The sequence below is a fragment of the Neophocaena asiaeorientalis genome, unplaced genomic scaffold (assembly GCF_003031525.2).
Source record: "Neophocaena asiaeorientalis asiaeorientalis breed wild unplaced genomic scaffold, Neophocaena_asiaeorientalis_V1.1 scaffold118, whole genome shotgun sequence".
Lineage (NCBI taxonomy): Eukaryota > Metazoa > Chordata > Mammalia > Artiodactyla > Phocoenidae > Neophocaena > Neophocaena asiaeorientalis.
Window position 1 is genome coordinate 3,479,542 of NW_020175528.1, and position 25,061 is coordinate 3,504,602.

At 42.1% G+C, this 25,061-nt stretch overlaps 1 protein-coding gene across 2 annotated transcripts in view; it reads left to right on the forward strand.

The window, feature by feature from the left end:
* Nucleotides 1-22,013: 22,013 nt before the first annotated feature.
* Nucleotides 22,014-25,061, forward strand: part of U2SURP (U2 snRNP associated SURP domain containing) — a 50,844-nt gene continuing 47,796 nt past the window's right edge. For both annotated transcript variants that reach the window (XM_024769046.1, XM_024769047.1), the window contains exon 1: nt 22,014-22,159. In XM_024769046.1, the coding sequence (XP_024624814.1) occupies nt 22,115-22,159 (45 nt within the window). In that variant the 5' untranslated portion in view covers nt 22,014-22,114. The remainder of the gene's footprint in view (nt 22,160-25,061) is intronic.

The following is a 25,061-nucleotide window of genomic DNA, read 5'->3' on the forward strand; positions in this document are numbered from 1 at the left end:
GAAATGCATGAAGAATAACGGATGGTAATAAGAAACTAACAACAGTGATTACCTATGAAACTTGTATGGTGTAGATGAGGAGGAAGAATGGGGAGGAAAATGTCACTGTACATTTTCAAATACTTTTGGGGGGACTTTCCTGGTGGTCCAGTGGTTAAGACTCTGTGCTTCCAGGCTTCCCTGGTGGTGCAGTGGTTAAGAATCCACCAGGATTACCTATGAAACCTGTATGGTGTAGATGAGGAGGAAGAATGGGGAGGAAAACGTCACTGTACATTTTCAAATACTTTTGGGAGGACTTTCCTGGTGGTCCAGTGGTTAAGAATCCAGGCTTCCCTGGTGGTGCAGTGGTTAAGAATCCACCTGCCAATGCAGGGGACACGAGTTTGAGCCCTGGTCCGGGAAGATCCCACATGCCGCGGAGCAACTAAGCCCGGCGCACCACAACTACTGAGCCCACGTGCCACAACTACTGAAGCTCGCTCGCCTAGAGCCCGTGCTCCGCAACAAGAGAAGCCCCCGCAACAAGAAGCCCGCGCACCGCAACGAAGAGTAGCCCCCGCTCGCTGCAACTAGAGAAAGCCTGCTCACAGCAGCAAAGACCCAACGCAGCCAATAAATAAATAAATAAATAAAATTTATATTAAAAAAAAAAAGACTCAGTGCTGCCAGTGCAGGGGGCACGGGTTTGATCCCTGGTCGGGGAGCTAAGATGCTGTATGCCACGGGGCTGAAAAGTAAATATATTTGGGGCTTTAACTATGTGAATATACTACCTCCCCCTGCCCCTACATACACAAAACAAGGAAGAGGTGGGTCTACATATTCTGACATGAAAAGGTCTGCAAGACAAATTGTTAAGAAAAACAAGCATGCTGCAAAACAACATGCAGACACTTATCAAGGTTTAGAAATATAAGGACCAGGAGATTTGGAGAAGGGCGCAAGAGCGGGGCTTGATTTTTAGGGGTGGGCTGGCCAAAGGCAACTTTCCTTTTAGCTGTATGGGTCAATTCTTTTTTAAAAAGAAGAATGTAGTATGCATTATCTATGAATTCGTTATAAATAGAGGAATAAAAAATATATCTTGGGTGGAGTACTGCCAAGTGATGACCAGATTAAGGGTTGGGTTCTGGGAGTAGGTGATTGAAATGTAGTGAAGGTGAGGCTGGAGTTAAGGAGGTACCAGACGTGTTCAGTCAAGCTGTTACCCAGAGCTACACACATGGTGAAAAGCCCCAGTGTGATGCTGGGAGCTGGGCTGGGACAGCATGGGGCAGCTCTGAAGGCTGAAATACCCTCTGAAAGTCTTCATCAGGAGAGGCAGCTCCATGACTCCCACGAGGGCACGACTGGAGGTTCTAGAGCTGAATGGTCTCCAAGGAGAGATGGCTTTATCTGGTGGTGGAAGGGAAATAGAAGAGAAATACTGTCCAATGTGGAGGCCACTGGCCACATGTGGCCCTTGAGCACTAGAAATGTGGCTAGTGCAACTGAGGAAATGAAGTTTTTTATTTTATTTTGATTAACTTAAATTTAGGTAGCCATACGCTTATTTGTGTTTATCACATTGGACAACACGGAGCTAGCCTGAAGCTGCATGAGGAACCGATTCTGGTAGTTTGAGGTATAAAAGAATAAGTGGCCTCTGCTAGAGATGCCCAGGGGTGGTGTATTGCCCTTAGGAGAGGACCTGGATCCCAATGATGCAAGAAGAGAAAGAAAAGTGCTCTGGGGAAAGACTGAATATATAGGAGGTTAGAAGGTATTTACGGGAATAAGGATCTAACATTTCCATCATTGCAGAAAGCTCTACTGGACAATGTTAGTCTAGTCACATGCTGCTACTGAGCCCTTGAGATGTGCTGTGAGCATAAATACACACTGGATTACAAAGACTTAGTCCCCAAAGAAGAATATAAAATATTAAGAACTTTAACTATTGATTACATGAAATGATAATATTTTGCATATATTACATCATATAAAAATATTATTTAAAGTAATTACAAAGGGGGAGGGAGGGTAGGTGAGTGATGGACTGGGAGTTTGGGATTAGCAGATGTAAACTATTATATACAGGATGGATAAACAACAAGGTCGTAGTGTATAGCACAGGGACCTATATTCAATAGTCTGTGATAAACCACAATGGAAAGAATATGAAAAAGAATGTATATATGTATAACTGAATCACTTTGCTGTACAGCAGAAATTAACACAATATTGTAAATCAACTATACTTCAATAACATTTTAAGAAAGTAATTACAGCTGCTTCTTTTTTATTTTTTTATTATTATTATTTTTTTGCTGTATGCAGACCTCTCACTGTTGTGGTCTCTCCCATTGCAGAGCACAGGCTCCGGACACACAGGCTCAGCGGCCATGGCTCACGGGCCCAGCCGCTCCGCGGCATGTGGGATCTTCCCAGACCGGGGCACGAACCTGTGTCCCCTGCATCGGCAGGCAACCTCTCAACCACTGTGCCACCAGGGAAGCCCGCTGCTTCTTTTTTAAAGTAGCTCCTAGAAAATTTTAAGTTACATATGTGGCTTGTATTATATTTCTGTTGGATAGAGTTGATGTAAAAAGTGCAGGGGAAAAGATTGAGAGGGAGATCAGGTCAGAGCAAGGCTGAGGATTGTGGGGATAAGAGGTGCTTTAGTACATTTTGGTCCCAGATGGTGTCTGGTCTTCTCTCAGTTTGACAGGAAGGGCCCATACGAGACCTGCTGAGGGCCTGGGGTCCCAGCCTAGAAAGCAGTAGTATGACTTGGGGTGATGTCGAGGACTTTGTTTGCAGGGTCAGCTCAGGACTTTCCAGATTCTCTTTTCCCCGTGAAAGTGTACTCCCCTCTAGTCTTAACTTGGGTGATACTGTCTCCACATCCTATCCCTTTATATAGTAGAGTTCACCCTAATTAAGACTAGCCTTTCCTTAAATATGTAAAAAAGATGCTCAACTCATTTATATTAAGAGAAACACAAAGCAAAATACAAGGAGATATTTTTCACATAGCAGATTGGTCAAGATTTTAAAAAAAATTAAGTATAAACTGTGTGGGCAAGGTACAGGAAAACAGGGTTATGGGAATTTAGTTAGTACAACCTTTGTAGAAGACAAATTGATAGTGTCTATCAAGACTTTAATTGTGTGGGCTGCCCTGGTGGTGCAGTGGTTGCGAGTCCGCCGGCCGATGCAGGGCACACGGGTTCGTGCCGCGGTCCGGGAAGATCCCACATGCCGCGGAGCAGCTGGGTCCCTGAGCCATGGCCGCTGAGCCTGCGCGTCCGGGTCCTGTGCTCCGCAACGGGAGAGGCCACAATAGTGAGAGGCCCACGTACCACCAAAAAAACCCAAAAAAAACCCTTTAATTGTGTATTTGCTTTGACTCAATCCTGATATTTATTCTACAAATATACACACTGCAAAATAACCTCTGTAAGAGAGTATTCACTTCAATAATGTTTATGCAAGAAATAATTGGGAATAACTTAAATGTTCATTACTAGAGAGTGATGAAATACATGATGAGTATAATTTCAATAGGATTATAAAATAATCATGTAACTTCAATAGCAGGCAGCCGCTAAAAATAGTAAGGCAGATATAAAGCAGATCCAAACGTACAGAGAAGGATCTCCAAGATAATAGCATTAAGTTTAAAAAAAAAAGAAAAAAGAAAAGAAGCAAAGTGAGAACAGTGTAGGAAGCACACTGCCATTTCCGTCGGGGGTGGAGCTCAATATATTTGTTCAGTTCTATGTTTACACATGTATAGATTTATTTGAAGGTTGTATAAGAAACTAGTAACAATGGTGGCTTCTAAGGAGGGGAACTGTATTGGGGGAAGAAGAGAGACTTAGTATTTTGTACCTTTAAGTTTTTTATGACCCATATATATTGTCAATCCAATAAAACCAAATAAAACATCTAATGACTTTTTAAGTAGGGAATTACCTCTTATCACAATACCATAGAGCATCTTTTGCCTACACTTCACAGTTTACCTCTTTCCGGGTGCTGCAACTCTCTCTTTGCTTTCTAGAGAGTTAGATTTACCCTCTTACTACTTAGCAACTGAAAGGAAAATTGTATGTATTTATCTATTTGATTGTCAAGTACAGTATCTGGATTTACCAACTTTTAGACTTCAAGGATTTTGATTTCTTTCCCTCGTATTTTGTCCCTTTCTTCATGCTTATCGTTAAGTTAATGAGGGTTTTAAAAAATATTCACATTGAACAGCAGCAGCTAACACAACAATGTAAAGCAATTATACCTCAATAAGGATGCTAAAAAAAGCAATATTCACATTGAAAAATCAAAGTTCTCTTATTCTTCCTCTTATTCTTTGAGTACTCTTGAAATAAACATTTAAAATTACATAGAAGTGAAATAAAAACAAAATACCCGATGTAGTGTGCCCTCTAGTGGTTAAAGGAAACACTCACAAACCCATCAGCCCCTTCTTTTCTCAAGAATCAAGAACTTCTGTGTTTTACTAAAAATAGAATTACCATAAAATCCAGCAATCCCACTGGCATATATCCAGACAAAACTATAGTTCAAAAAGATACACGCACCCCAATGTTCATTGCAGCACTATTCACAATAGCTAAGACATGGAAACAAGCTAAAAGTCCATCAACAGATGAACTGATAAAGAAGATGTGGTACCTATATATAATACAATGGAATACTACTCGGTCATAAAAATGAAAAAAATAATGCCATTTGCAGCAACATGGATGCAACTAGAGATTATCATACTAAGTGAAGTAAGTCAGAAAGAGAAAGACAAATACATACCATATGATATCACTTATATGTGGAATCTAAAATAAGGCACAGATGAACCTATCTATGAAACAGAAACAGACTCACAGACATAGAGAACAGACTTGTGGTTGCTAAGGGGAGGGATGGACTGGGAGTTTGGGGTCAGTAGGTGCAAACTATTACATATAGAAAGGATAAACAATAAGGTCCTACTGTATAGCACAGGGAACTATATTCAATATCCTGGGATAAGCCATAATGGTAAAGAATATGAAAAAAATGTATATATGTATAACTGAGTCACTTTGTTGTACCGCAGAAATTAACACAACATTGTAAATCAATTATACTTCAATAAAAAATAAATTAATAAAACAAGAATGTCTGTGTTTTGAAAATATGAGTGAAAACTCAGTTCTAAAGTGAAAGACAAAAAAGCTATGAGAAACATAAACATAGCAGATGTCTCAGTCTATTCAGGCTGCTACAACAAAAGCACCATAGACTGAGTGATTTAAACAACAAATGTTTATTTCTCATAGTTCTGTAGGCTGGGAAGTCCAAGATCAAGGTACCGGCAGATTTGGTATCTAGTGAAGACTTGCTTCCTAGTTCACAAACAAGTGTCTCTTCACTGTGTCCTCACATGGTGGAAGGGACGTGAGAGCTCTCTGGGGTCTCTTTTATGAGGGCACTAACTCCATTCATGAGGGCTCTACCCTCATGGCCTAACTAATCACCTTCCAAAGTTTCCACCTCTATAACCATCACATTGAAGGTTAGGACTTTAACATGTGAACTTTGGGGGGACACAGATATTCAGCCCATAACAGTAGGTACATTTCTTAAATCAGAAACGAATAGTAGCTAAGGAAGAAAACGATCAAAACATATTTAACTTGCTTTACCATCCATCTCTCTGGAGCCAAATACACAGATCAAAGGTGACTTTCCAAAGTTTAGATTTAGTTAGAAAGATAACTTAATTGGATTGGAAGCAGAAAACTAACTCTAACTTTAATTTGCCCAGGAAGGAAACAAAGGATGCATCGTAAAGTAAATAGCCATTGGAATTGGTTAATGAAAGAACGTCTGCTTTTAGTAAGTGATCTAAGAACAAAAGTCATAGAATTTTTTCAGAAAGTGTGTCACAGAGGGTGATTTGATGGTCAAAGCCCTTGTTTACAAAGTTTCCTTGGGTCTGGTGATGGTAAACCAGGGTCTTTTTGAAGAAGACTAGAAACCTAAGGAGTGTTGGGATGTGGTCTTCCGAGAGCAGCTTTGTCCAACAGGATGGAAAGTTCAGCTCAGAGTGGGGTGAACGGGGGCTGTCTTGATGGAGGTGACTGACAATTCCACTCATGTCAGTGGAAGAAAAACAGCATAGATGTGGACTTCTTTTCAAGGAAGAACACCCAGTTCCAATGCCTTTACTCTGGCAAAAATGCACAGGATATTAACATGCCACATTTTCTTGGATTTACCACCTGTGAAAGAGGCCCTTACATAGACTTGGTCCCTGGGCTAGCCCTTCCTTTCTCTTGGCTCTTGCCTTTTCTGAAGTTGACAGTTCTTTAGTGGCAGAAAGGAACACTGGTACAGGAAGGAATGGAAGAGATGAAGGAGGTATCATGTCCATCTTTTTCATCCTGGATCTCAGATTCAGAGGTTTCAAATAATCCTACTTCTCATTTCAAGGTGCATTGTCATCGTTGTCTGGGTAGGGTTCCTCTTGTGACTGACTGATTTCTTAAATAGTTTGCTTATTATCTCCTCTTCCCTTATCTGCTTCCCTTTAAGCCTTCTCCCAAAGGCAACTATTATTATGTGTTTAATGTGTATCTGTGTGTATGCTTCTTGCAAAATATATATAATTGTTTTGTGTACATGTATTTTTAATTGAGTGGTACTGCAGTATATCTCTCATTCTGTTCCTTTTCTTTTGCTTCAGCAGATGCCTCTGAGATCTATTTATATTGCTGTGTGTACTTTTCATCCATTGTTTTTAACTGTTGCATAATATTCCATGATGTATATCTACCATTTTAACAATCCACTGGCCAAGAGATGGATAACCAATTGTCTCTAACTCCCTGCTACCACAGATAATGCTGTCTCTTAATGAATCTGAGTGAGAAGGTCTCTGGGATATATACTGAGGGATGGAAATGCTGTGCCATAGAATATGAATATGTTTAATTTGACTATAGTTCCAGATTGTTTTCCAGAATGGATGATCTAATCTGTACCTCCTATAGCAGAGGGCCAAAAACGTATTCACAAATTCTCATCAAAAGGTGGAAACTATTTCTCTTCCCTTGGAATCTGATTTGACTTGTGACTTACTTTGAACTGTAGAACATGGCAGAAAATACATTATTTGAGTTCTGAGTTAGGGCCTTGAGAGTTCTTGCAACTCTTATTGCTGAGCTGGGACCTTTCCGCCATCATGTGAACAAGCCCGGGCTAGCCAGCTGGAGGATGAGCGACCAGGCAGAGAGAGGACCCAGGTGCCGCAGACACTTTGGCTGAGGCCCCAGACATGGGAGTGAGTGGAGAGTAGTGGGAACAGAGAGTAGGCTGCCTGGCAGAGCCCAGTCCAGATTGCAAACCCACAGAATTGTGAGCTAAATAAAATGTTTGTTGTTTTAAGCTACTAAGTTTTGGGTGTTGTGCTATGCAGCAATAGATAAGTGATATTTCCCCCCCGACATATCTCACATTCCCACCAACGCTCGACATAATCTAGCTTTCTTATTTTTATCCATCTTATAGGTATAAATAATATTTTATTTAATTTGGATTTTTAGAAGTATACTAATAAAATTGAATATTTCTGCATGTGCCTGGTGGACTTTGGGCTTCCTCTTCTTAAATTGCCTGTTCATATTCTTTGCCCCTTTTTCTTATGAAGTTGCTGACTTTTTCTTGATGATTTTTTGTTCTTGTATATTAGGGATATTAATCCTTTTCCATTTTTAGACACTATAAATATCTTCTACTATTCTGTAATCTATTAATTTTTATCCGTGATGGGCTTTGTTTAATAAAACTCCTTAATTTTTTTTTTAACATCTTTATTGGGGTATAATTGCTTTACAATGGTGTGTTAGTTTCTGCTTTACAACAAAGTGAATCAGTTATACATATACATATGTTCCCATATCTCTTCCCTCTTGCGTCTCCCTCCCTCCCACCCTCCCTATCCCACCCCTCCAGGTGGTCACAAAGCACTGAGCTGATCTCTCTGTGCTATGTGGCTGCTTCCCACTAGCTATCTACCTTACGTAAAACTCCTTAATTTTTATGTAATCAAATGCCTTAAGCTTTTGCCGTATGGTTTGTGTCTGTAAATTTTTTAAATTGAAGTATAGTTGATGTACAATATTATATAAGTTACAGGTGTTACAGTATAGTGATTCACAAGTTTTAAAGGTTATACTCGATTTATAGTTTTTATAAAATATTGGCTATATTCTCTGTGTTATACAATATATACTTGTAGCTTATTTTATATATAATAGTTTGTCCCTCTTAATCCCCTACCGCTATATTTCCTCTCCTCACCCACTGGTAACCACTAGTATCTTCTCTATATCTGAGTCTGTTTCTGTTTTGTTATATTCACTAGCTTGTTGTATTTTTTAGATTCCATATATAGGTGATATCATAGAGTATTTGTCTTTCTCTGCCAAGGTTTGTCAAGGTTTGTTTAAGAAATGCTTCTTAACTTCTAGGGTCATAAAGACATCCTACTACAATTTCCCCCATTAATTTTAGAGTTCTCCCTCAGATAATTAGAACCTTCATTCATCTTGAAACCACTCTGCTAGTTGAGAGGTGAAAAGGGCATTTTCCACCCTGGTCCCAAACTGGATTTTCTTTTTCTTCATAATGAGTCAGTTCTCCCAACACCATCTGTTGAGCAATGCATTCTTTCCCCCATTGAGCTGTGGTGACACCTTTGTTGTGTATTAATTTCTCATGTGCAAATGGCACTACGTTAGCTCTTCTAGTCCACTGGCCAATCTTTCAGTCAGTCTTGTGCTAATATAACACTGTTTTTGTTTGTTTGTTCTGTTTTGTTTTTACAATGGCAGGAGGTTTGATATTTTATTCTTATGTTCTAGGCATTCAGCCATGTGCTTTCTTTTTTTAAATAAATTTATTTGTATTATTTTTGGCTGCGTTGGGTCTTCACTGCTGTGCATGGGCTTTCTCTAGTTGCTGTGAGCGGGGGCTACTCTTCGTTGGAGCACGGGCTTGGCGCGCAGTCTTCAGTAGTTATGGCACGTGGGCTCAGTAGTTGTGGCTTGCAGGCTCTAGAGTGCAGGCTCAGTAGTTGTGGCACACGGGCTTAGTTGCTCCGTGGCATGTGGGATCTTCCAGGACCAGGGATCGAACCTGTGTCCCCTGAATTGGCAGGCGGATTCTTTTTTTTTTTTGTGGTACGCGTGCCTCTCACTGTTGTGGCCTCTCCCATTGCGGAGCACAGGCTCCAGACGCGCAGGCTCAGCGGCTGTGGCTCACGGGCCCAGCCACTCCGTGGCATGCGGGATCCTCCCGGACCGGGGCACGAACCCGTGTCCCCTGCATCGGCAGGCGGACTCTCAACCACTGCGCCACCAGGGAAGCCCTGGCAGGCGGATTCTTAACCATTGCGGCACAAGGGAAGTCCCAGCCATGTGCTTTCACTCCAGGTTCTCACTTAATTCTCTCAGAAAGCTGCAAGGTCAGTATTATGTTTTTATTTTTTTAACTTTTGGAGGTGACTTTTTACCATGATTGTGATGATCTAGGTCGGTATTATTATCTGTATTTTACACATAAGGAAACAGAGGCCCAGAAAATTTAATTTCATTGCCCAAAGTTCATGTATATTCTTAAATGATGGAGCTAGGATTTAAATTAAGTCAATCTGGCTTGAGAGCCTGTGTTTTCCTTTCTACAACATGCCCAGCTTGTCAGCTTCTGGTCTGGTTGCTCTTTAAGCTCAGTGAAGAGTCCTGACCAATTGGTAAAGGGAAAAAATTCATCATCTCAGTCTCTTGGCAAACACTGGCGTGGTTCTAGGTTTAATTGCCTCATTTTTTTTTTCACTCAGTACTACCAATGCTCAAAGTTTTAAAATTCCATATTCTGAGCTAGATTTAGGTCACTTATGTGATAATTTTAAAAGTAAAGCTCCAGGTCTTGGGAGTGATGTAGTGTTTTCTAACTATAGTACATGCAATTTAGCTCAATAGTTAAAAAAGGGCTTCCCTGGTGGCGCAGTGGTTGGGAGTCCGCCTGCCGATGCAGGCGACACGGGTTTGTGCCCCGGTCTGGGAGGATCCCGCGTGCCACGGAGCAGGAGAGGCCACAATGGTGAGAGGCCCGTGTACCGCAAAAAAAAAAAAAAAAAAGTTAAAAAAAATGTCAGAAACCTAGGTCCTCACAATGTAGGAGACAGTGTTGTTATTACCCACTCTCTTCCTTTTCAGCAGAACTCAGATTTTATTCAGATGATTGCGAATTCCCTGGCATTCCAGTGGCTAGGACTTGGTGCTTTTACTGTGTGGGCCTGGGTTCGATCCCTGATCGGGAAACTAAGATTCTGCAAGGCGCAGGGCAGCCAAGAAAAAGAAAAAATTTTTATTCAGATAATGCACACCCTAGTCAACCAGGTGCTGCATATAAGCCAATCACGGTCATTCTACTCCCCTTGCCATCAGTTGGTTTAGGTATGAGCATCAACCCATTTCTGGCAAGTAAGACATGAAGAGAAAGACTGATAGAGTGGCTTCTAGGAAGTTTTCTTCTTAAAAAAAAATGATATACAAGCTTTCAGGAACAAAGGAACACTTTTTCCTCTGGTGTGATGTTGGGAGCTGTGGTAGCCATTTTGTGACTGTGAGGGAAATTAGCCTGAGGAGCAGGCTGACCCACTGAAGGTGGCAGAGCAGAGTGATGGAGAGAACCTGGGTCTTTGATGAGACTGAGCTGCTAAATTAACAAGTCCTGGGACAGTCTTGCCTCTGAACTTCTTGATGAGTGAAACAATAAAATTTCCTTACAGTGTAAGTCACACAAGTGACGAGGCTCCTGTCAGTTGCAGCTAAAGGTATCCTATACGTGCTTCCTAAGGTGATGTAAGTATAAGTCCTCAAATATCTCTTGTGAATTTAAGTCAAGAATGTGACCTCTGTATGGGCTAACCACATGCACTTGCTCCTGCTCGAGGTAGGGAGTAGGGGAGTGAACAGGGCATATCGTACCACAGTTCCCATATGCCTGCCTTCTATCCCATCCCCTCTCATCTCCAAGGAGCTTACTGTCTAGTAGGGAAGACAGAAAAATGACATGACAGTGGGTGAAGACCTGCCTGGGACTAAGTGTAAAGTACAGGGTAGCCCAAAGGATTGAGAGACCCACTTATCTGGGATGCATATCCAGGAACAGAATTGCTGGATTATCAGGTAAGGGCATGAGAATGGTTGGGGCAGGAGTGGGCTAAGGTGTCAGAGGAAGAGCCTTGAGTTGGGTGTTGTGCATAGGAATTATCCGGGGGAGGCCTGGGAGGAACAGTATTCCAAGTTGAGAGGAGGTGTACGTTAAGAGATGGAGACAGGACTTCCCAGGTGGTGCAGTGGTTGAGAGTCCGCCTGCCGATGCAGGGGACACGGGTTCGTGCCCCGGTCCGGGAGGATCCCACATGCCGCGGAGCGGCTGGGCCCATGAGCCATGGCCGCTGAGCTTGCACGTCTGGAGCCTGTGCTCCACAGCGGGAGAGGCCACAGCAGTGAGAGGCCCGCGTACAGCAAAAAAAAAAAAAAAAAAGAGATGGAAACAGGCCCCCGAAGGGGAGCTTGAATCCTTGGTGTGGCTGGAGCACAAGGTTATCAGGACACAGAGAATGGGGCTGAAAAGAAGGCATTTTCCTGTTCCTCCAAAGAGGTGAAAGGAAAGAGTCTCTTTTTCTGTGAGAAGTGATGTGATATGTGCTCAAGTTAAACAAAGTATGAAAACGCTTCTTTGTGAGTTAGCTAATACATGTCGATATAGAAAAAATGTTCATATGAGAATTTTAGAAATGGGTCTTTGGAATGATTGTTTATTGGAGGATATTAAAAATGTCATTATTTGTCTCTTTGCTCATTTGTTGAATAAACAATAGACTGAAATAGACCAAAGGGTCTATATTAAAAAGTAAGTTTCCTCCCACCTCTGATCCCCAGCATCTTACATTTCCTTTCCTGATGGCGAGCACAGTGGCCAGTGTTTAAAGAACTGTATATATGCATAACAAGCATTTTGTATTAGTTATCTACTGTTGTGTAACAATTTATACCAGAACTTAGTGGCTTAAAACAACAAACGTTTATTATCTCACATTTTCTGTGATCAGGAGTCCAGTGGCCTAGCTGGGCCCTCAGACTCAGGGTGTGTCACAAGGATGTCATCAAGCTGTCAGCTGGGAAGGCAGTCACCTCATAGCTCCACCCCGGAACATCTGCTGTCAAGTTCGCTCAAGGCCTTGTTGGCAGGATTTAGTTCATCACAGGTTGTTGGGCTGATGGCCTCATTTCTTCGCTGGCTTTTGGCCTGAGGCCTCCCTCAGCTTCATGCCCCGTGGGCCTCTCCACTGGGCCCCTCAGAGCATGGCAGCTGACTTCATCTGAGCCAACAGTTGAGAAGAGCTAGAAAAGTCAAGGAAGACAAGAAACCAAAGTTTTTTTAACCGAATCTCAGAAGTGACGTCCTCTCACCCTTGCTGTGTTCTGTTCATTAGAATCACGTCACTAGGTTGAACCCATACTCAAGGGGAGGGGATTACACAGGGCATGGTTACCAGGGGCTGGAGAGCATTGGAGGTCATCTTAGAAGCTGCCTGGCTCACATGTGTACATATTTCTATCTATTGATGGCTTTTTTTTTTTAAGCATAAAGTTTCCTACCTTGCTTTTGTCATGTAGCCGTGTATTTTGGAGCAATTTCCAAGTCAGTGTATAAAGATCTTCTTGGCATAGCATTTTGGCCCTGCACCACACTGAACATTCTATGGATGTGCTAGAACTTATGAAACAGTCCCTTAGTGATGGACGGTCAGGGCATTTTTGATGTTTTGCTGCACATATTCTTTACTGGAGTGAGAAAGCATCTAGGAGGAAAATTCATTCTTACAAGTGGAATTGCTGGGTCAAAGGGTATGTTCACTTCACATTTTAGTAACTATGGCCAAATGGCCATCCAAACCCCAAAGCAGAAGAATTGTCTACTTCTCCACAGCTCCTTGAGGCATTTTTTTGCCACAAGTTTTAATGAAAAGAGAAAAGGGAAATCACAGGAGAAAAACTAGAAACCAAAGTCTAATAAGTGAGACAAATTGGAGTCATTCATTTTTAGTCACAAAAGGTGGAACACTATTTGTTTACTTTGATTTGGATTTACCAGGGTATTTTCCTAGTGTAATATACAAACAAGAGCAAGGACTCTTGAGTTGAGGTCCCAGTGTACCTGTTGATCATTTCTGGCTCTCGTCACTATAATCTTAGATAATGCTTCCCTCTCTGAGGTTTGTGTGGGTCGCTAACAGCATTCAACAGTTAGCTTCTCAGATTCCAGCTGCATCTGTGGACACGGCACTCATGAATATCGAATCAAGTATATAATGAGTAATTATTTACTTTGGAAACTTTACAGCTTTGGCTGTTTTGTCTTCTCTATGGATGTTTCAAGCATTCCCAACAGGGAATGTTGGGGTAAAAGAAGTCTTAGAACCCAGATATAGCTCTCCTCCAACTGCCTTAAAAATTCTGGAACCCTTTCTACAATCAGCTTCTGTCTGTGTATTTTCATAGAGAAGTACTTATTTCATTAAGGTAGATTGTTCCACTGGTAAACAGTTCTAGAGGTTAAAACGTATTTTGTACATTGAGTTGAAATCAGAAATTTGTTTGTTTTGTGCCTCCATCCAGTGCTTCCTCATCTGTCTTAGGGAGAAACAAGGAAAAAGTCTTTGTTCCTCAGCTCCCGTAGCTTCCTTCAGTCTGCTCTCCTCCAGGCCAATGACTTTATTTTGTATCATTCCTTCTTCCCAGGAGTTGATTTGCAGAGGCACCACCACAATGATCCCTCTACTCTGAACACACTCCTATTCTAAGGTTCAAAAAGATGTCAAGCATGAGGGCACCCACACTGCCAGTTTTTCTGCTGATCCCCACTTGATAGTAGGTATACTTTTAAGACCACTGATTGCTGGTATGTAAAAATGACAAAGAGCTGTTGTGAATTCAAGAATGCTCTGACAGTGTCCATAGCAGCATTATTCACAACAGCCGAAAGCTGGAAGCAACCTAAATGTTTATCGATGGATAAACAGCTAAACAAACTGTGCTATAGACATACAATGGAATATTATTCAGCCTTAAAATGGAAGGAAATTCTGACACGTGCTACATCATAGCTACATTATAGGAGACATTATGCTAAGTGAAATAAGTGGGTCACAAAGGAACCAATACTGTTTGATTTCACTTATATGAGATATACAGAGTAGTCAAATTTATAGAGACAGAAAATAGAATGGTGGTTTCCTGGTGCCGGGTTGGGGGCAGGGGGTGGGGGGAGGGGAGATGGGAAGTTAGTGTCGAATGGGTACAGAGTTTCAGCTGGGGAAGATGAAAAAACTCTGGAGTTGGATGAAAGTTTGCACAACAGTATGAATGGATTTAATGCCACTACGCTGCCCCCTTAAAATGGTTAAAATGGCAAATTGTATGTTATGTGTATTTTACCACAGTAAACCAAATTGTATCCTAGCAGTCACAGCAGCATCTCCAAACATTTGAAAAACAAATTGTATATGTGCCGGAGACCTATTATTCATACACTCTACAGTTAGTTTTGGCCCTTCAGCCCCACACCCGACATGAAATCTTCATTCGATCACACTGTAAGCCTCTGGGAGCCATTTGTACTATGTGGCCCTATTTCCCTGGGCGCGGCTGATTAGACCAAGAATGAGCAGCTGATCTGAGCTGGACTGTTCAGAAACTCACGGCTGTGATTTTGGAATTTGGTTTCAGGAACTTTTTGTTAGTCTCTGTGTAGGGTGAGGGGATATATGTTTGGGAGCTACAAGGTAGCCATCTTCCATGTTCATTTATTATTTATTCAACAAATGTTTATTGTTTGCTTAGGGGTGCTGGGCACAGTAATAAGTTCTGGGATTCAGCCCTGTCCCTGTCCTCCTCAAGAAACAGAGCAAGCCAGACTGAAAATATATTACCTCTAATGTCATCTATAATATGTTTGCTATCTCTAAGATTTTGTGAACTCTTCCCTCCTCAATGAGCAACACAATATACCATCGTTTTATCATATTTAACTTCCCTCTCTACATTATTTTGTTAGCACTGTTTTTTTTTTTCCAGCACTGGAGCTAGCACAACTGCTCAATGAAAGGTTGGTTGACAATGACAGGACACTAGGAAGATTTTTTTTTTTTTTTTTTTTTTTTGTGGTACGCGGGCCTCTCACTGTTGTGGCCTCTCCCGTTGCGGAGCACAGGCTCCGGACGCGCAGGCTCAGCGGCCGTGGCTCACGGGCCCAGCCGCTCCGCGGCATGTGGGATCTTCCCGGACCGGGGCACGAACCCGCTTCCCCTGCATCGGCAGGCGGACTCTCAACCACTGTGCCACCAGTGAAGCCCACTCGGAAGATTTTTAATTGACAAGAGTACCAGGACCACTCACAGAAGTTGTGTGTGTGTTCACAAGATCTACAAAGGATGGTGGGTGTTTTTATTCACCAGCTGCAGCAGTGCTACCACGTGGCAAAATAGTAAATGATGTTTGTAGTCCGTTGAGCCTGTCTGTAGAAATCACACAATTCTTGTTTTTTCTTTTTCCTTTGGGCCACTCTGCCTAGCTTGTGAGATCTCAGTTCCCCGACAGGGATTGAACCCGGGCTTCCGCAGTGGACGTGCTGAGTCCTAACCACTAGACTACCAGGGAACTCCCGAAATGACACAATTCTTGAAAAGAGTTTTTTAAATTGAGGATGAGAGGAGATTCGTATTATTTCAAACTTTGCACAGGAAGGGAGACTTTTCAGTCTGTTTAAAATGAGCAAAATTTGCATTTTCCTAAAATGAGATAACATTGTGCTAAGGTCTCCATCCTGCTCTCTGAGAGCCTCTAGTAATTCCTAGGAGTTAGCCCCAGAGGTGACCTCTTAAAAGAGGAGGACAGATACCCCCAAAAGTTCTACAGATTCTTTGACGAGGCCTTCCCTGACTCCTCTTACGCAGCACCAGTCTTCTGTGTTCCCAAAAAACCACCTCTGCTGTGGATTTCATTCATTAGCAAATAGTCATTGAGTGCCTGCATGGTGCTTGCTCTGTTTCAGGCACTGCAGACACAGCAGTAAACAAACTGGACCAAAATTTCAATCTTATTACACTTGTTGTGACACATCTGTCTCCTTTATGCCCTGTAGGTCCTCTGACAACAGGGATCTGTCTCATGCCATTTCACTGGAACCATACCTTCTACCCCTTTAATTCCCCAATAACAATTTCAGAGCTCAGTTGCTTTGAGAAGACTGTATTTATTAGGACCATTCCCATGTTAGTGTTCTGGTCAGATCAAAGCTGTGCCTGCCAGCTTTCTTCTAAGATGAAGAAAGTTCGTTTTAGATCCTGTGGTAGGCTGAGTAATAGCCCTCCAGAGATGTCCACACCCTGATCCCCAGAAACTCCAGATACTTTAATTTACATGGCAAAGGGGCTTTGTGGACGTGATTAAGTTAAAGTTTTTGAGATGGGAAATTATCCTGGATTGCTGTGGAGGACCCAGTGTAATCATGAAGGACCTTAAAAGAGGGAGGTGGCAGACTTGGAGAGAAGATTATAAGTTTGAAACAGAGGTCAGAGAAGAGAGAGGATGCTATGCTATTGGCTTTGAGGATGGAGAAGGGGCCACAAGCCAGGGAGTGTAGGTGAACTCTAGAGGCTGGAAAAGGTAAGGAAATGGATTCTCCTCTAGAGCCTCCAAAATGAACACAGGCCTGCTGGCACATTTTACACTTCTGACCTACAGAACTATAAGATAATACATTTGTGTTGCTATAAGCTGCTAACTTTGAGGTAATTGTTCTGACAGCAACAGGAAGTTAATAGAGATTTCTGCCCGTCCTCCCTCTAATGAGCAGGACATTTCTACTCTGTTCCCTTATTTTCCCAAGTCATGGAGGTGTCCTGGGGTTTCTTAACACAAGCCTGTAATAGTGTTTCTGTCATAGGGTTGTCTGACCATTGGCAGTCTTTGGAATATCCTCAGGGTCCCCAGGTTTTCTATGAGAATTAAAAATTCTGTATTTTCAGTTCCATGCTTGGCTAAAAAATTAATATATAATTAATATATATTAATTAATAATTCAACTTACAACCCCAAAGTCAGCCTCATCCTCGTAAGAACACTAAAAGCATTCTCATCAAAGTCAGGAACAAGACAGGGATATCCATCAGTGCCATTCTTACTTATTGTTATGCTGGATGCACTGGCTAATGTTATTACACAAAAGATAGAAAAAAAAAAGTGGGACGAGAAGAGGTAAACTTATACTTATTTGCCAATGAAATGAAAGTCCAAAAGAAAATGTGAAAAACTATACAAACAATAAAAGAATTCAGCAAAGTGGTAGGTACAACATTCATGCATAGTAATCAACATATAAAATTACCTAGGACACATATAAATAATGGAAAAACATCCTATTTGCAGTAACAAAAAATTTAAAAAACTAAGAATTAGGGTAACAAGAAATGTGCAAAGTCAATACAAAGGAAGCAGAACAAAACTTGGAAAAGGAGAAAAGTATGCCATGTTCCTTAAGAGAAAGACTTACCATGATAGCACTGTGAAAAGAGAGTCTTATGTGCTTAAGACCACTGCAGCTGGGCTTCTGTTGTTGGCAACCAAATGAAATTGATCAGAGAAATAGTCTTATTTTCTCTCCATAACTTTATTCTCCACCTAGCCTTTATATTATCTGGTGGTCCAAGCCAAGCCCACCTTTGGACTGCCAGGCCATGGCAAGTGAGTTCTCCCTAGGAGATGTTGCCCTCTGCTCGTTGTTGTGACTTGCGCTGGGCACCTTCAGTCCTCCTTTGTCACACACACACACAAACTTAGAAACACACATTTCCACAATACCCTATCTGGACCATCCTAGGTTTTACTCTATTGTTGATACAATAATTGTTACACAGTAAGGGTAATCTCCCCAGGATCAAAGCTAAAATAGCAATTTTTATTATCGTCAACATGTTACCAGACCATTCTTGGGCTATATGCTTTCTGACACTGTTTTGTTTTTTGTTTTTTTTTGCAGTACACAGGTCTCTCACTGTTGTGGCCTCTTCCATTGCGGAGCACAGGCTCCGGGGGCGCAGGCTCAGCTGCCATGGCTCACGGGCCCAGCTGCTCCGCGGCATGTGGGATCTTCCCGGACCGGGGCACGAACCCGCGTCCCCTGCATCGGCAGACGGACTCTCAACCACTGCGCCACCAGGGAAGCCCCTGACACTGTTTTTTATATACTTCTTACCTCCTTACATCCTGGGCATTGTAGTTAAAAAAAATTCCACTGCTAATTACTATTGTCAAAGGAATTCTATATATCATCAATAAGTACATTTTTTTTGCTGGGGGGGGGAGAAAAGGGAGAAGCTGTTATTGCCACTGAAATTTTACTTGTCAGGGTAGCATTGGGGGGTGGGGCAGGTGATCAGGTTAATCAGAAAGAATCTTCCAGTCCACACAGACCACACCCTCCTTGGAGGCTCTTACCTATCCCTAGAAGGGGCTAGGATCTCTCAGCAGATAAGCTAAGTTGGATTTTTACCTCTCCCTTCCTCCCTTTTATCTGCTTTCTGCAGAACCTGGCACATGCTAGAAATTCAGTAACTGCCAAATGAACAAATGGATGGGATTGTCCTTTCACCAACCTATATCCTGAAGCCTAAAGAGCAGGGAGAGCTGCTTAAACATTCTCTATAAAGAAAGTGCCACCAAGTAGGAGTGGTTCACTGGCACAATAGAGGAGATGTTAGCCTTAGGGCAATCATTTTTAAGGTCTCTACCTTTCACTGCGTGTACTGTGAAATGCTGCTATTGTTGCAGCCTCTCCACTCCATCTTTCCCTCCCCCCCTTAATTTAAAAGAAATTAAAACATTTTGGGAGGCCCTTAAAAGTAAATGGGCCCTAGGCACTGCGCCTTCTGTGCCTAACGGGTAAGTCTGTTCTTGGTGCTGGGGGACTGATTATTAAATATTTTGATCATTACCCCTGCTGAGACTTACACGGTACATGAGAAGTAGATAACTCATAGGCCTACAAGCCTGTGTGGGGCACTTGTCCACCGTGTGTGGCGAAGCCCTGGACCCCCTTCCCAAGAGCTCCCTGTGGCTCACCTCCACCGGATTGTTCCCAGACTTGCCCATTTTCCAAGAAAAACTGGAAATCCTGAGTAGAAAAACATCAAGTCTCCCAATTAAAAAAATGATCAAAATTCAAAGAAAAAACCCTCCCTGCTTGAGCCAAACAAAACACCTCTGAGGACTGCATCTGGCACTACTTTGTAATCTCGGTCAGATGTAGCTTTGGGGAGAACCCTTGCAAACAGATGACAGGTGTAGGACTAGAGAACCAACACGCCAGGAAGAGAAGAATGGTATGGGTTCAGCGTGATTGTAAAAAAGTAATACTAATTGCAGTAAATTGTATGATTTTCTTACTCTTCATGTGTAGTCACTTGGCAATAATAATTGTGAATCTAATTAAAATTTTCAGGTTCTGTAAACTTCCATTCATATTCATATTCATGCCCTTTCATCCTCCTTGATTTGTGGCTTGAGTAACAGGGCCACAACTTAACATGTACCTATTGAGGAGAACTCTGCTCTGAATCGTGATTGTGAGTTTTTAAGAGTGTACTTAATTAGGCCTTAATAAAAGCCTATGTACCATTTCTAGTCAGGTCATATTTGTTTGACTTCCTTTGGGGCTTTACTGTATGAAAAAGAAGAGACAGAAGAAGTCTATGTTCCTTTATGTTCAAGTCTTTAGGAGTAAACATTTAATAAAAATGATTTTTATGTGAAGTAGGACTTTACGGATCTAAATGAAAAGTATGTATATATTCACTTTACAGTGACAAAGTCAGCCTGCAGCATTGCCAGAACATGACTAGGCACGGCCAAGCCCACAATTCTCCCTTCATCTCAGCTGATGATTTCATTTTCTAATCCTAGATTGTAAACAGACAATGAAGATCTGGTGCGATGAGCATCTTGAGTGCGAAACAGGTTCCTATGGTAACAGAAGCAGAGTCTCTTTCTTAGGCTTGGTAGGGGAGGGAGGTCTGTAAGTCTTCCTGGAGGAAGGGATATCTTCAATAAGAGTATAAAAAGAAATCGATTAGCCTTCAATTAGCAGTCAGGACAAGGGTAGGGGGGAGAAGCCCAGAAGTGAAAAAAGCTGGGCTCAAAAATAAATTCAGCAGGACTGGAGATTCTAAAGCATCATTCCATTTCAAGTATAGCACTTGTTACTTTCTGACCATTCCTTGTTTGCTTATTTGTTTACTGTCTGTTCTTCTACCCCCATCCCCTCACACAGAACAGGAGCCCTACCTGGCCTGCTGATTCCTCAGCCTGGCACATACGACTGTTAGTCTTTCCATGTGTCAGATCCAGCTTCCCTCATCACCACGCCAACCTCCCCTCCCTCTCCCCCCCAACACCATCCAACAGACAAAATTCTACTTCCTCAGAGTTGGCTCAAATGCATCCTTCTCTGTGAAACCTCCCCCCAACACTTTGCCCAACCCCTACCTTTAGAATTAATTCTTTCAGGGTTCCCACAGCTAATGACCCTTCCTTGCAGCATAAATTGAATTCTACAGCGTTAGTTAGTTTGCTGTTCCCTTCTCTCCCCTATTCCTCATTAAATCTTTTTTTTTGTTCCTCATTAAATCTTAAATCATATGAAGATAATGTGTTTCAGGCATCTCTGTAAGCCTCTCAACATTTCGTGCAGGCTTTTACACACAAAACGGGCTCAAAAATATTTTGAATAAATGAATTCAGGAGAAGGTCATGAACCCTTCTTCCTCCCTTACCCCAGTGATCAGAGCAACCTCTTAAAATCTGACCACATCACAGCCCTACTTAACTGTGTTGAGGGCCGCTCTTCATCCTTGGAATAGAATTCTAATTCCCTAAGCACACTGGTTACCTCAGGGCTCTGTGTGAGCTTGCTCCCAACCACTTCTCCAGCCACGTCGATTCCCAAAACCTGGTCTAATAAAATGGGACTGCTTAACGTGACTGGGCTGTCCTGATTCATGCCACCAGGCTTTTATTTCAACGACTCCCTCTGCTTGGAAAGCCCTTTCCATTTTCCTTGCCTGGTTTGGCTCAGGAATGACCTCAAGCAAGCTTTCCTTCTTTGACTATAGATCCTATTAAGAATTTAAAAAACCAAAACCCAAAAAGCTAAGTACAGAAAGGTTTATGGCGCTCCCCTCCATTTATGTGATTAAAAATGAAAAAACCGTAAAATGTAATTCTTAAATGACACACAACTTACATGGATGCTAGACTTAGAATACCATCTGTTTATGATTTTTCTTTCATTCACCCTCTCTCTGCATGTAGCCGTTTTGACCCAGAGTCTATCCGATAACCCCACTGCCGGAATCTCAGGTTGGGTCAAAAGCTTCCCTCCTCCGCTTCCGGACACCACCCTATTTTAAATTAACTTGAACAGACTGCAAGTTTGCCTTTCCCACTAGGGTGTGAGCGACAGAGGTGGCGCGAACACCATCTCTGTCCACGGAGCGCCGGACCCCGGTCGGCTCCAGATTTATTTTTTGAGTTGAAGTAAAGGCTCCTCCCCAGCTGACGACACATTTCTTCTTTAAGAAGACTTTCCCTCCTCGCCCAGCAAGTGCAACTGGATCGCACCTACCAAGGGTTGGTGCTGGAAAAAGAGTGAACTATCGACCGGCCCTGAAAGCCTGGACGAGAAGATTCTCTAAATTCTCGGGCCCAATAACGCGACACGCCACAGAGACGCCCCCAAATATTCAGCGGAATGGGCGGGCCCGGGAAATGACCAACACCGAAGTCACGTGGCGAAGCTCCTCTTGAATTTCGCCAAGTCGGCAGTCGACTATTCGGTCTTGCACGCGCCTCAGGCGGGCTCCGCTGAGATCGAGTCTTTCGGCGCTCGACTCGCCCGCGCTGCTGCCGCTGCCGAAGGAGGGGCAAAGCTCAAGATGGCGGACAAAACGCCAGGAGGCTCTCAGAAGGCCAGTTCAAAGGTAATTTCTTAGAGAACTTAGTAAGTCAGTGAGTGTATCACTGTCGTCTGGGGACTACAGACGCTTCTGGCCAGAGGGAGGAGATTGGGGTGGGGGTCCGCGTTCTGGTCGCGATGGTAGGCCGGGCGCAGACGCACCGTGGTGCGCAGGTTGAGAGGCCTGGTATCTCCCCTTAGTCCCAGCCTGGATTCGGCTCGAGACTGGCGGGCCCAGGGCGGGTGGCGTGAGTAGTTCGGCCCCCGCTTAGAACTGGAGTGAAATCAGTGATTTAGACTGAGGTCTGAAGTCGGGAAAACGCGCCCCTGTATTTCAGCTTACTGAGCTCTGAGGCCGCGGGACAGAGCCTGGGAGAGGCGGGAATCGCTTCCCGGTGCTTAAGTGTCTGCCTCTGTTTCCTCGGCTCTTTGGGTTTGGTTCTCGCACGCTTTCGGCCTCGCTCAATTTCCTTCACGTCCTCCAGGGAATAAATAATCTCTAGGGCCGCAAATTGTGAGGGGAGGACCAATAGTGGAAGGAAGCGGGGTGGGAAGTGCAGTTCTCCTTTGCGGTGATGCCTCGCCAAGGTTAATGCTACGCTCTACACGTGGTCTTAGCTCACATAAGAGGAAGTGTAAAATGAGCCCTTCTTTGGAGGGCTCGTTTTCGAGGACTCGGGGTCTTCCGCTTCTTCTGAAAGGAAAACTTTCATAGACTTGGAAGCCACCTAAGATTAGTAAATTGCTTTTGAGTTTACAGGGAACCGTGTGCACGTATTGTGAAACCACTGAGCTGTAGAAGTCATTTAGCGTTAGTTAGGTTGTGATTAGCATCAGTTCCTAAATTGCCATCCTGGACGGGTCACTTAATCGTTTGTTTGCTTTGAGTTTTTCATCTCCAACACGATATTAAAAGTAATAGTGCCCGAAGTAGTTGTTAAGCTTTTTGATGCTGATGCAAGAAGTGTAATACTTAAAGGTTCTAAGGGCTTACATCTTAAAGAGTGTGTATGATAGTAAGTAGGTTATGAGGAAGTTACGTTTACGGTAGAGGGGTCTAGTCTTGTGTGTACAGTTTGTTCTGGGAAACGTAAGCTATTATACACCTGCTTTCTCAGTTTCTATTAAATCATAGTCTTTATGCCATTTGGTGAATGATGTTTATAATTAGCTCGTAATTAGTAATGGATTTACCAGAAATCTTTTAGTTATGTAGAAACTGTGGTAGAGGGCCAGTCTTGGCTGCTTTACAACCTGTGTTCACTCCTTGTTTGTTTCTCCCCTCCCCAGTACATTCATTTCTCCTTGGTGAGGAGGGGCTCACCAGGTTGGGTACATGACTGCCCGCTTCCTCAGCGGACTCTGACAAAAACAGCCCTGCTTACTATTAGGGAACTGTTACTAAAGCTAGTGCATCCGTAAAATTCATGCACAAGCCTCACTATTTTTGTTTCTACTCAAAGTAATATTTTAAGTGTCTTCTGTTTGAGGCTTTGGCTTACATTGGAAACATACTAATGTATATATATGTTCAGGCCTCCTTCTCTAGTAGTACTTCTCGCGGTTGTGACTGTGTGGCTGTTTCCTGTAAGTAAATTGTTGGATCTTCCAGTAATCTTTTTAGTTTATATTGCTTTAGATTATAATCAGTTGATGCTGTTAAGAGATTTCCTACCGATGTCTGTAAAATATCTCAGGAGGGTGCATGATGTAGTGGAGAGATTATGGATTTTGATAACAAACAAAAGGTATTTGGATTCAAATCCTGACTTGGTAATAAATTATATTTGCAATATCAAGGCAAATTGCTTAAACTTTTCAGCCTCAATTTCCTTGTTTGTAATATGGACATAATCCCTTTTCTACAGGGTTGATGTAAGGGTTAAATGAGTGAATATCTATAAAGTACATAAAAAAACTTAGTTCCTTTCCTCTCCTCTTTGTTCTTAGAGGAAGTAAAAAGTACTTACTTTTCAAAATATCAGGCTAAATTCTAATCCTGAGATTTAGAATCTGTTATCAGTTATCATAATGACTGCTCAGATTACTGCTTTCTATTTCTAACACAAGTCCAGAATTTATTGGAGAGAGTATAAGATCATTTTGGTTAATATGACAGTGTTTGGAATTTCTAGCCTTTGATCTCTGTTTTGATTTCTTCCTCTGGGGAGTGCAGATGAGTGACATATTCTACCATACAGATGGAGTAAAATATTCTTTAGTTTCATGTTCATTCTTACTCTTTGGTAGTTAAATTCCCATTGCTATGGGTAGGGATGCTTGTTAATCGTATTTCTAGACCCTGAGGAAAATGTTAATTTTTAAATGTACAAGAGGATGTAATGTACAGCATGGTGACTATAGTTAATAATACTGTACTGCATATTTGAAAGCTAAGAAGAGAGTAGATCTTAAAAGTTCTCATCACAAGAAGAAAAAACTCTGTAACTATGTTTGGTGATGGCTATTAACTAGACTTATTGTGATGAAATTTCTGCAGTGTATACAAATACTGAATCATTATGTTGTATACCCAAAACTAATAGTGTTGTATGTCATTTATACCTCAGTAAAAAAAAGTGGAGCTAATTGAGGTAATTTAAGGTATTGAGATAATTTAACAAATAAAATGTATAATAGGGTTTTTTGCTATTGACAATGGCAAAATTATTTGATGTGTCTTAATTACAAAATGAAGAGATTAAATTAGATAACCTCTACAGTTTCTTTTAGCTTTAAAAATTACATTTTAAGTTTGTATAGTCAAGTGATTTAACCTTTATGTGTAGTTGTCCCTGATGAAGAGACCCTTTATTTTCTGTGTAATTTTGCTGTACTTTTTATTTTAAAGCCTGACAAATATCGAAATTCAGTAAATGTTTTAGGAATTAGCTAAAAATTTCCTGTACATTTATTCTTGTATCACC